This window comes from Tachysurus vachellii, chromosome 5 (assembly GCF_030014155.1).
Source record: "Tachysurus vachellii isolate PV-2020 chromosome 5, HZAU_Pvac_v1, whole genome shotgun sequence".
NCBI lineage: Eukaryota > Metazoa > Chordata > Actinopteri > Siluriformes > Bagridae > Tachysurus > Tachysurus vachellii.
In genome coordinates this window covers 32,264,462-32,277,293 of record NC_083464.1, presented here as the reverse complement: position 1 = coordinate 32,277,293, position 12,832 = coordinate 32,264,462, and the positions used below count along the sequence as shown (strand labels likewise).

The window sequence follows — 12,832 nt, the reverse complement described above, 5'->3', positions numbered from 1 at the left end:
TGGGGCTTGTGTATCTGTGTGTGTGTGTGTGTGTTGGGTGTGTGTATCTGTCTGTGTGTGTGTATCTGTGTAAATGTGTTTGTGTGTGTGTGTGTGTGAGAGAGAATCTGTGTATAAGGTGCGTGTATGTGTGTTGGGGGCGTGTCTCAGAGCAAATTTAAAATCCCACGCATGCGCACTTCAGACACTTACTACAATTACCACACACACACAAATGGGTCAAAAGGTTTATTAAGATATAATAATTAAAATGTTCTACACGTATGTGGACATGTAGCACATTTTTATTGTAAGTGAGTGATATTAAGGGAAACAGATGACCATCAGATTAATAAAGATCACAGAACGGTTACTTTTCAAATCCCGTGCGCACGCGCAGCTCGAGTTAAATTTAAATCCCACGCGCATGCGCAGTGGCGGCTTTTCTTCAGCCACACTGCGCTACATTGTGCTGCCGGAGGAGCGGAGCTGTTTCTCGGTGACGGTCGCTGGACATCCGCTCAGAGCTCCGTGTCCTCAACACCGCTCTCCATAAAGTGCCTCGTGTTTGTTTCCTTTTGCATTCCGGTTCATTTCGGAGCCTTAAATGGACCCCAGAGTGGCGTGGATTCAGCCCGAACAGAAAGGACCAGCCAACGCGCTGTGGATGCACATCTGGGAGACATCACATGGGTCACGGACCTCCAACACCTTACACAACCCTCTGCTGATGAAGACCTACAGCGCCATCAGCCCTCATCACGTGATGAAGACCTCCAGCTCCATCAGCCCTCATCAGGTGATGAAGACCTCCAGCTCCATCAGCCCTCATCAGGTGATGAAGACCTCCAGCTCCATCAGCCCTCATCAGGTGATGAAGACCTCCAGCTCCATCAGCCCTCATCAGGTGATGAAGACCTCCAGCTCCATCAGCCCTCATCAGGTGATGAAGACCTCTAGCTCCATCAGCCCTCATCAGGTGATGAAGACCTCCAGCTCCATCAGCCCTCATCAGGTGATGAAGACCTCCAGCTCCATCAGCCCTCATCAGGTGATGAAGACCTCCAGCTCCATCAGCCCTCAGACCCTTCAGGTTTCACCCACTTTTATTCTTCCACCTCAGTTTGATCACCGCAGTCTGACTGCCCTGAATGACACTTGTACAGGATCAGGGAAGACAAATACTTCACCTAAAAATGGCTCCTTATCTCCGTCGTCCTGTTCTCTGGACTCCGAGACCGACAGTCCCAAATCAGACTCTTGTGACAGCACAAACACCCACCATCTTCATCCTAGAGTCATTTTCAGCTTCAATGAACAGCACAACATCAATGACTATTTGCATCAGCACCAACAGCAGCATTTGCATCTCCAAGCACATCTTAACCAACACCATCACCGGCATCCATCCCAGCACTTCCCTCAAGTTCCTGACCACAACCACCACCACCATCCAGCCAGGAAGAAGGGTGAGAACAAGACCAGCACTTGTGGGGTCAATTACCTGCTCACCAACTCCAATGGTAACCTCTTCTGCCCTGGGACGCCATGGAAGACCAGGAGATACAGTCCAGGAGTGAACGGGTAATGAAGGGGGGACGTTTTTGTGTTTGACTGATTTAATAAGGTCTGTGGTGGATAATGTGTGAAGGGATTTGGATATCTCAGTTTTCATGAGTTTTATTAGCTAATGTTCCTTAAATCACACCCGGTTCTATAGAAACGACGCGCCGACGTGGGTTAAGAATCTGTTTAATCTGTTTAATTTTGTTTCACTGGAATCATCAGCTGTGTCTCAAAAGCTGTAATATTTACAGTTCTGTGGACGTTTGTCATTAACCTGCGACAAGCTGCAGATCAACCTCTGATCTGAAACTCACTTATTCCTTCCTTTATCTTCACCTTGCTTACACTTTACTGTCAGCCATTTTACAAAGCTAACATGCCGTAACTTAAAGGTTCAGGAGTCTAAATGGAGTTTTTGGGTATAAACTGTACGTCACTTCAGTCCTCAGGAACTTTTTATGATGTGAACATTCTTGCTTTTATGGTTAATTGTATGATTAGTTATTTTTAACCTTGGCTGAATTTCCTTGGTTGAGTCTGCAAGTGACTAGAACAATAAATCTAATTGAACCCTAATATTTATTTATCTACATACACTTTCCATGTGTGACGTCAGCAGGTTTGTTTTTGAAAGCTTTTATTACTCGTAACTCGACATTAGCTTCGATATCTGTCGCTTTTTAGCTGCTTTAGCTTCATAGTTTCAGTCTTTGTCACTTGTTGGATTCATCCTGGAGCTGTGAGGCCGAATCGGTCCTCAAACTCGTCTCGCCTGAAGCTCGAATTGGCTCTTTCCGATAACCTATTTAAAAACTGTTAGATTTCACAGCATTTTTACCACAAAGCAAGAAATCTACACCTTACAGTAGTGCATTCTTAAAAAAAATTCTTTGTTAGAAATTTTCATTGATACATTTCAACATAATGTTTTTAAACTCCTTCTGTTTATATTTCTCTTATTCTTTTTCATGTTAAACATAGTTTAATTTACCCTTTTTGTCTTTTTGGCCTACAGCCTTCATGAAGAGATCGTGGACTTCTACGCCTTCATGTCCCCCCGGCCTGAGGAAGAGGCCATGAGGAGGGACGTAGTGAACCGCGTCGAGAGCGTGATCAAGAACCTGTGGCCTGCAGCTAACGTGAGTAACTTTACTGAGAGAACGTGAGGAACATTTACTGAGAGAACGTGAGGAACATTTACTGAGAGAACGTGAGGAACATTTACTGAGAGAACGTGAGGAACATTTACTGAGAGAAAGTGAGGAACATTTACTGAGGTAACGTGAGGAACATTTACTGAGGTAACGTGAGGAACATTTACTGAGGTAACGTGAGGAACATTTTACTGAGATAACGTGAGGAACATTTACTGAGATAACGTGAGGAACATTTACTGAGGTAACGTGAGGAACATTTACTGAGGTAACGTGAGGAACATTTACTGAGGTAACGTGAGGAACATTTACTGAGGTAACGTGAGGAACATTTACTGAGGTAACGTGAGGAACATTTACTGAGGTAACGTGAGGAACATTTACTGAGGTAACGTGAGGAACATTTACTGAGGTAACGTGAGGAACATTTACTGAGGTAACGTGAGGAACATTTACTGAGGTAACGTGAGGAACATTACTGAGGTAACGTGAGGAACATTACTGAGGTAACGTGAGGAACATTACTGAGGTAACGTGAGGAACATTTACTGAGGTAACGTGCTATGGAAGCGAGAGGAATACTGTGTGTCACGGCAGGCTGTCAGGAGTTAAGGGGACATTTCCACATGGTGTAATAACACCAAGCTAACGTTGTCTCGTTGTTTCTCTACACCATTATTGAGTACAAAAACTTTTCCTATTGAAGTTAGTGGTTGAATTTTGAAAATGTTTAAGCCTTAAATCATCTGATTAGAGTTCGAGTTACTAAATATTTGTGAATGTAGATTGAGACTGTTTGATTTGAGGCACAGCTTATGATGACAATCACGCAGACAGCAGCATGTTTGTCTTTACTTTGCACGAAATTGCTAACTTCAGCTACGTTCACACGAACTGAGAGTCCCAGTGACGACGTGACCAGAGACAGTTAATTATCAACGAGCCCGTTGGTGACGAGATGCGTTCATGTCCTGTGGTGTGACAAAGCTGAGAAACGTTGAGAAACTCTGTGTACTGACTCCTTCCTGAATGTTTCATTTTGTGGTAAGAAAACTGATTTTGTTGTCAAGAGCAAGCAGTAGCAAGACTATTCTTCTGGAGACTTCATCACTGTACGTGTGAATATGGGAACGTGTGTGTTAGTGGACGTTGCTTTCGATCCATCAGATGTACGTAGAAAGTTAGCGTGGCGTTTCCGCTGCTTCTGCACGTGTATGTAAGGCAACGCTACAAGTATAAAGCTGCCGTAGGAAACCTGATTCAGATAGTTTGTAGTTGTACAACGTCCCTCTTTACCTGTCAGCCAAGGCTGAGTTTTGTATCATCTCAGTGCTCCAGTGCACGAGGACGACCTTAGGACGGACAAAAGTGGCTTTAAAAAACACAACATGTCTGACGACATGTAGGTGTATACATTAAAAATGTAGAAAAAAACTACAAAATATCTGTGTAAAAATCTTACACAACTTTAATTTTAATCACACATTTCCTTAGTTATAAAAACTTTTAAAAAAGAAAGGTACATTTCACCAAGCTATGAATCCACACCTTCTGTCTGCAATATCTCTTTTTCTTTTTCTTTTTTTCAAAGGTTCAAATATTCGGCAGCTTCAGTACCGGACTTTACCTTCCGACGAGGTGAGCAGCATTTTCCTCCTTTTTGTTCATGGCCTTATTAAGGAAGAACGATGGAAAGTGTAAAGAGTTTCGGGGCAAAAGGAATAAGGTGATGATGTGAATGAAGATGTTGAGAATGTATGGAGAACTCTGGGGTGAGGGGTAACAAAGGCTCTTGATGTGAAAGGTAGGAACAGAGAGGTGGAAAAATGGGCAGTGAGGAAAAAGATGGAAAGAGAGTCAGATTGTTTTTTTTTTTTGTTTTTTTTTAAATAAATGAAGAAATAAAAGGGAAAACGGGAATAAAATGAATATGGAGGAGGAGGAGAGAAGGAAAGAAAAGGCAGAAGCCAGTTTGTGAATGTGGAGATTTATTTAACGACTCCACGCTCGATAGGATGAAGGCATGGGATGAAAATCTGTGGACTGAGACTGAAGCGGAATGTGTGTGTGTGTGTGTGTGTGTGTGTGTGTGTGTGTGTGTGTGTGTGTGTGTGTGTGTGTGTGTGTGTGTGTGTGTGTGTGTGTGTGTGTGTGTGTGTGTGTGTGTGTGTGATAGTGACATTGACCTTGTGGTGTTTGGGAAATGGGAACGTCCTCCTCTCCAGCAGCTCGATCAGGCTCTGAGGCAGCAGAACCTCGCCCAACCCTTCTCCATTAAAATACTGGACAAAGCCACGGTACGGCCCTTTACAGCTTTGTCGTGTTGTTTGTATTGTTTCCAGATGTGTGTTTATCCGTGATATCTCTTGTTCATCTGCATCCTTAGGTTCCTATAATCAAGCTGACGGACCGAGAGACTGACGTAAAGGTGGACATCAGCTTTAACGTGGAGACGGCCGTGAAAGCAGCACGCTTCATCAAGGACCACTTAAAGGTGAACGTCTGCTCGAAGGCCTGTGGGTTTATTCTGAATGAACCTTTAAATACGTTGTTTAATAGTCATAAGCCACCATTTATAGCATTGTGTGATAACTGAGAAAGCTTTTTGTTTCAGTTTGTAAAGCTTCTGTGGCTTTGGGCTGTCATGTGGTGACGCTGCTTTAAACTATAAGTGTTACATTTTGCATTTATGAACATGAGTGAAGAAATAAATATTATTTAAATCTAGTCTTAAAGTTTCTAGAAAAACTGAACCTTTTAAGCATCTTATTTAGTTTTACCTTTTGAGTAACAAAATCTGGCTCTCACCATGAATATCGCCACAGAAACAGATTGACGTGTTCATACAGATCAGTCAGTTGTCCTTGTCTGTGGTTTCTAATTGAAATCTTTCAGCACTGGCTGCTCTGTAAAGCTGTAGATTTCAAAGGCAGAAGTTCTACGAGTGTGTTTCATATGTTTTAATAGCATTAGAATGAGTTCTGAGGAACACTTCAAGTCATTTTCCAGTCAAAAGCACTAAAAGCTCCACAGAAAAATCGAGCGTTTTTGGCAGCAGCTCTGGAGGGACCGGTTTGACTGTAACCCGTTGTCATTTTGATGGACGATGGATAAATAACTTTGTTTGGTTTCCCTGCTTAAAGTGAATTCTGCTACACGAGTGTTTCCTTCCTTGTTTCCCTTCTGCAGAAGTACACGGTGCTCCCGTACCTGATCTTTGTCCTGAAGCAGTTCCTGCTGCAATGGGAATTAAACGAGGTGTTCACAGGAGGCATCAGCTCCTACTGCCTCATCTTAATGGTTATCAGCTTCCTGCAGGTAAAGTATGCTGCCCTCGTCATGCTGATTTATGTTTCTTATACTATAACGTGTTCGATCATTACAACGTACGATTGGTCTCCATCGCGTTGTAGCTCCACCCCCGGATCGATTGCCGGGCAGCCAACATAAATCTGGGAATCCTGCTGATCGAGTTCTTCGAACTGTACGGCCGACACTTCAACTACCTGAAAACGGGAATCCGTGTGAAGAACGGAGGCGCGTACCTCGCCAAGGAGGAGATGATGAAGGCCTTGAGCAGTGGCCACAGACCCTCCATGCTGTGTATTGAAGATCCTAATTTACCTGGTATACAGTTTATATATTCGTTTGTTTTTAGGTTCAACAGAATGCATAATAAGTGATTTAATCAGCTTTAATAGATTTAATCGGCTTTACACTTCATCAAGACTCATTTTTGGAGTTTCTGTTTTTAAGGCAACGATGTGGGCCGCAGCTCTTACGGGGCCCTGCAGGTGAAGCGGGTGTTCGATTACGCCTACATCATCCTGGGTCACGCCGTGTCTCCTCTCGCCCGCTCTTATCCCAACAAAGACAATGACAGGTCAGTATTTACTAAATACTTCAGCTAACATTTTATAGCATTCGGCAGATGCCCAAGTCACCATCAATGAATACACCAGACTAAAGCCTGGCGCACACTGGGTGATTTTACACAGTCCTTTTTCACGATCGCTGTTCGTCTGTTCTGTAAGAACGTGATCACACTGTAGGATCTCCGTTATCATGCCAGACTTTACGACAATCAAGACGCGTCACAATTGTGCACACACAATTTCAATTTCAAAATTTGTCTCCGATGACCAAACCCTGGACACGTTTGCACAGTGTCTTAATCCCAGCTTAAGATAACCAACAGATTAGAACTCTGAGGGGTAATACAGCAAGACGAACACACACTCTAATAACACAAGTGCTCATTTAGGTATCTCAGGATGAGGAAGGTCTTTTGAATAAAGCCAATGACCTATAGGGGAAGTTCTTTATGGGGGAAAGGGGGTGCTTTGTAGGCAGGCGTCAGCATTTCGAATCTGATTGAGGCAGTTCTCGGTAGCCAGTGGAGGGAGCACAGCAATGGGGTGGTGTCTTAAATTTTCTAAAATTCTTCCACAAGTCATGCACTGGGTGACGGGATCAGGGGGAAATGACAAGATCCTGACCTGAGGATGAATCACCTGGGATGACCAGCAGTTAGGCTTTAGGGATTAAGTTTCAGCTGTTGAGCTGAAATACTGTAAGCTGAAAATAAGACTGAGATCTGAGCAGAAGCAGTGGTGTATGATGGGAGGGGAGGAGAAGAGTTAAATATCATTAGCATAGCAGTGGTATGAGAATGCATGTGAGGATATAACTGCTCAAAGAGAGTGCTTATAGAGGGAGAAAAGAAGAGGACCGAGTACTGAGCCTCTGGAGATATTGATCTCCAGAAATCCTTTGTTACGATTCTCCACAAATTCCAAGACTCTTGAGGGGTGAATGTTGAGACTTGTGGTTGACTGTCAAAAGCTGCTGAAAGGATGAGTGAGATGGATGAGAGTTAACCTGATATAGCAGCATGTAGTTTTTCTCATTGACAGTCTCTGTGAAATGTGCTGCTGTGAAGCCAGACTTTTGGGGTCTTGGGGTCAGCTGATTAAAAACTGGGAAAGAAGAGAGAAACGATAGCAGTCCGTAGTTGCTGATGTCTGAGGGGTCCGAAGCAGGTTTCTTCAGGATGAGAATAACCCTTGCTCTCTTCAGGGTACAAGACCAGTTGTTATGGAGGCATACGTGATTGTAGGATTGTAGCGATGAAGGGCAAGAGTCTAGTAAGATGGTCTGGAGCATTCTAGAAGGGATTAGATCCAGTGGGCAGGTGGTAATATTGCAGGACAAGATGAACTCTTGTTGCTAGGGTTGAAGAATGTGCCAGTGAGAGAGAAAGAGGTATCCTGGTTGTATAATGTAGGGGTAGGTGATGTAGGAGAGAAGGTCATCACTGCCACCAAGGTTTGAGACATGTTTACATGTCAAGTGGGAGACAAGTGGTGTCCAGTTTAGCATTATAGCTGGTGCATGTAGATACACGTCACCCTAAAGTTAGCGCTGACTGAAGGTCTGTGACTGAATCTGTTTCATTTCTGTGACCGAATCATTGAGTGAACAGAAGCAAAAGAGAGTTTGATTTGAGCGACCATCTCGGTTATGTTTATTTGTGTGGTGTTATGATGTTTTATTTTAAATAAAATGTGAAACCATATCGCTGCTGGGGAAAACGTCGGTGATGGGCGAGAAGACGACCTGTAGCTGTTTCGCGGGCTAGAAAGCCGTGTAAAGTGCAGGGAAGTCGATAATGTTTAAATTTACACGCTCGATCAAATCTAGCACCCAAGTCATTAAATCTCTAACATAGTTTGTCCTGGAGAGATTCTCAAGTAAGGGTGTAGGACAGTTCTAAGTATTTTAATGTGAATGATCCGTGAGGGCTGTGATTGGCTAAAGGAACGCATTTCCAGATGCCTCCACGATCACGACTGCTTACGTGACCCACATTGTCTCCTTCAGCACGCTCAGCCGGATCCTCAGACTGACCCAGGAGGTGATTAACTACAGGGAGTGGATCATCCAGAAGTGGGGGGACAGACACAATGCCATAATCAACCGCTGCAGTGAGTGGAGCTTTTTAAACGTGGTACAGGTTTTCCACACAATGCTCTGATTTTAATGCTGTAACTTTGTGTTTTTTTGCAGCCGTCCCGTTCGGAGGCGACTCCGAAGAGCAACAAAGAGACTCTGCATCTCCACAAAGTGCCGATTCCCTCATGTCTCTGTCCAGCCCGCAGCAGCACTCGACATCCTCGTCTTCGGCCTCGTCCGTTTCCTCGCTCTCAGGAAGTGACATTGTACGTTGCCACACTTTTAAAGTGTTCTACAGAGAACATTGTAGAAACCCCATGAGGGTCAGATATAAGAACCATCTGAAGATGTGCATTTAGTAATTTGCTCCTTTTTTCGACTATGAACGATCTCCCGTTTGGGGGTTAAGATTTTACTGAGATTTGTATTGTAATAGAATGAAAGTTTCAGCTGAGCAAACAGATAAAGAGGTGAACGAGAGCAGGACCACATAAAGCACTGCTCGTTCCTCACCATCACACCACCATCAGCTGCTGGTTTATTTACACTTAATAATAAAATGTTTAACAGCTTCCTACATTACTCATGATGCCATGTGGAGGAAATACAAAATTAGAAATGGATGCCATTGCGGATCACATGTTAATTATATTCTGATATTTATATCCCTTCATCCTTCAGACTGATTCACCATTTCATCCCTTGTTTTTCTTTTTTTTCATCCCCAGGACTCTGACTCTGTTCTATCTGGACTTAAAGCGCCGCATCAAACTTTCCCAGAGGTTCCTTTACTCAGCTCTCAGCAGAGGCCACAAAACGGGACACATCCCTCTGAGACCACGTCGTCTACCGGACAGGTAGGATTGTCCTCGGTGACCGTTTCAGACAGCAGGTTGCCGTGTGGAACAGATTGTAGGAGTCTGAATAAATCCTGAGTGATGTGCATCACTGCTGCTGTGAGCAGGAACTTAAACTTAGTGATTTATAGTTTCTTATGTTATACATAAGTTGTTGTTTTTTTTTCTCCTGGAATATACGAGCAAATATTTAATGGTTTTGTGGTTAAATGCCTGAAATAAGGCCTGAGGTTAACATGAGCTTAAAATGTCCAAATGAACTGCAACAGTAGATTTTTATTCATTTATTATTTAAACGCTTAAATGGGAATAAAAAGGTTAACGGGGCCATTAAACTTTATCGTGCCGAACAAGTAAACTCCACTACAGCCTCATCGTGTTTATACCAACGACGTGCTCTTGCAAATTATTCTTCAAATTTTCATTTAGCTCTGGTTTGATGTAGAAAACCTGTCATCCCTGCAGCATACTGCTGTATGGAGAAAGCAGCCAAGTGAACACTGTATTTAATACACTTACTCCACTCAGCCTCAGCCTCGGCTGCCACAGTTTTGTCACGTTAACAATCACGCGCTTAATTTATACCCAACTTTATATTTATATATTAACAACAGAGATGGTAAGTGAATAGGTTGATGGATACGGTGTGATACCAGTACGGTGTGATACCAGTACGGTGTGATACCAGTACGGTGTGATACCAGTTGAGTATTTGTGCTTCTGAAACTGAAAGTTATGTCTTAGACTCCATCAAATTGTAGATGTCTAGTCCCTCATCTCCTCCTTACTGTTCCTCAGGTGCGCAAGCCGCTCCCTGTGACTCTACCCCCACCTGTGCCAGGCAGACCTGTATGTGTGGACGGGTGTGTGCCACTGAGCAACGGTTACCGACTGTCCTCACCCATCTACCTCGGCCCGCTGCCTGGCCTCCAGCACCAGCCCAAGGTAACTGTGCTCGCTCTCTCTCTCTCTCTGTCTCTCTCTCTGTCTCTCTCTCTCTCTCTCTCTCTGTCTCTCTCTCTGTCTCTCTCTCTGTCTCTCTCTCTGTCTCTCTGTCTCTCTCGCTCTCTCTCTCTCGCTCTCTCTCTCTTTTGCTCTGGCTTTGTCCAGCATGAGCATTTTTATAAAGAACAGCCATTCAGTACACATTGGCTAAGTGTGTGCTCTGTAAAGCACCGCAGCCTTTCGCAGGCGTTTCATTCCCACTGCTCCGGCGTCACCGCACCACATTGAACAGTGTCAGGAACGGTAGGAAATTTCTAGTCTGACGTCTGAGCCAGAGAACATGCCACAGCTCATTCCAGTGCCTTTCAGTTATGATCAGATGAGGTCCAATTGAGCTCATGTGTAACGTCTTATAGTGTAAACTTTTTTAGCTGGATTTAAATTTTTTAAAATGTAATTCTTTCTTCTTCTTTTTTTTTTTTTTTTAAATCACGTCTAGTTTCATAATGTCCAGAGGTTTAGCCCGAAGCTTCCCGGTGGCTTCCAGCCTGGTCCGATGCCTGCACCTCGCACCAACCTTCAACAGCACAACCGAAACTCATGGCACAGAGGAGGAGGCAAACGCCGCCCTCTAGCCTCAGCAGATAGAACTGCCACAGGTCAACGGTAGCACTTCTGTTTACGCACGACGATCCAAGCTCTGTCCTCTGTGACGGCTGCGGTGTTTTTTTTATTTATTATTTTTTTTAATGTTCTTTCTTTATTCACTTATTTTATTATTTTTAAAATTTCCCCCCGTTTGTGCCAAACACTAAATGATCTCATTGCAGCCAAGCTGTATTTGGAATTTAGTACCACTCGTGCAATATGAGTATTTTTATAATTTGCTATATTTTTTTTTTTAGTTCTTTTTAAATTTAAGTTTTACATCTAAGTTTTTGTGTTGTCATGAATGTAAGCTGATGAAGGTCGTGTGTGATGTTCTTTACATTATTGCTACACTACTATACTATCATGTCCAAATCCAGTGTGTTTTTGAGTATTTTATTATTATTTATTTTTTGTTGTTCCCAGATCGCTGTAGTTCAGCGTCAGTACCAGCAGGTGGAGCTAATAAGTGCTCTGTGCCAAAATCCTGGGCCAAAGTATCTGTCACATTAACCTGTACCTTTATATTCACCCCCATGGACAACAACATGCCAGATTTTGTTCATTTAATTTTGCCTTAAGTTTTACATTTTTGTCTTTCTTTTCTGCACCAGATTGGTCATAGTGATGCTCCAATAATGACTGCTAATATGCCCCTTAAACTCACCGTACCCCTTTGCATTTGTGAGATCATGAAACAGGAATGAAAAGGTGGCAGTGTGGCATTTGGTAAACACCACACACACACACACACACACACACACACACACACACACAAAAAAAAACAATAGGACCATGTATGTAGTTCAACTACGTCTGCACCAACAGTTTGTAAACTGTGACTCATTTCATTAATCGACATTACAACGGTTTTGTCCCGGTCTCGTTATTCTGGAATTGTTTTGTAAAAGTATTTAATTTATGAATATGATAATTTCAGATTTCAACACCAGCAGGTGGCACCAAATATTTTCAATTCTCCTTTCAGTTTTTGCAGTGGTGACATACCAGTAAAATGTGCAGTGTGATTCTCCTGACCCTAATACACCAGGATGAAGGTCGTATCCTCACCTCAGAACCACTTAAACGTTGATGTTCTATGCAAAAGTCTTGGCACTGATTGGCCATTATAGTCACGGTCATTGTTGGCGTTTGTCACTGTAACTGAACTGATCACAAATGATCTTTTGCCAAATCATGTGATCACATTTTTAAAACTTTTCCCCCTTTATTTTACACAATAGAACGTAATTATTTCCTGCTGTATATTTTCACAAAGCAAATGCGCCTCTATTAAAATTAAAGGTCATTCTTGTAGCATTTTGACCCAAAGATGGTGACGGCGAGCACTGGACACACACACACACACACACACACACACACACACCACACACACACACACGTACTGTCATCATTGCTGATTTATGAATGTAATTTTTTTTTTTGTCAATGTATATTTTTATATTTTTTTTAGAGATTATTTTTAAAATAAATATCTTAAATGACCAAACTGTTCTCGTGTCTCCTTTTCTATTTGTATTTGAATCTTATGTTTCATTATTAAAAGTGCAAAAATTTAAATTAGCGTCCTGTTTGTTTTAGTAAAGAGAATTTTATGAATATTCATAGTTTCTTTAGTGATATCTAATATTTGAACAATCTGATTTTGTTTATTAATAGATAAATATTAGCATTAATATTTTATTTATTCAATATTTTGCTTATGTA

General features: G+C 42.5%; 1 protein-coding gene across 1 annotated transcript; it reads left to right on the top strand.

Moving 5' to 3' along the window:
- Nucleotides 1-407: 407 nt before the first annotated feature.
- Nucleotides 408-12,498, top strand: LOC132846469 (terminal nucleotidyltransferase 4A-like). The gene is made up of 13 exons (XM_060871260.1): nucleotides 408-1,563; nucleotides 2,561-2,684; nucleotides 4,291-4,337; nucleotides 4,876-4,996; nucleotides 5,086-5,193; nucleotides 5,889-6,017; nucleotides 6,113-6,326; nucleotides 6,456-6,582; nucleotides 8,583-8,686; nucleotides 8,769-8,920; nucleotides 9,383-9,511; nucleotides 10,310-10,456; nucleotides 10,956-12,498. Exons 1-13 carry the CDS (start codon nucleotides 587-589, stop codon nucleotides 11,124-11,126), a joined length of 2,550 nt encoding a protein of 849 aa, XP_060727243.1. The 5' UTR covers nucleotides 408-586; the 3' UTR covers nucleotides 11,127-12,498.
- Nucleotides 12,499-12,832: the final 334 nt, after the last annotated feature.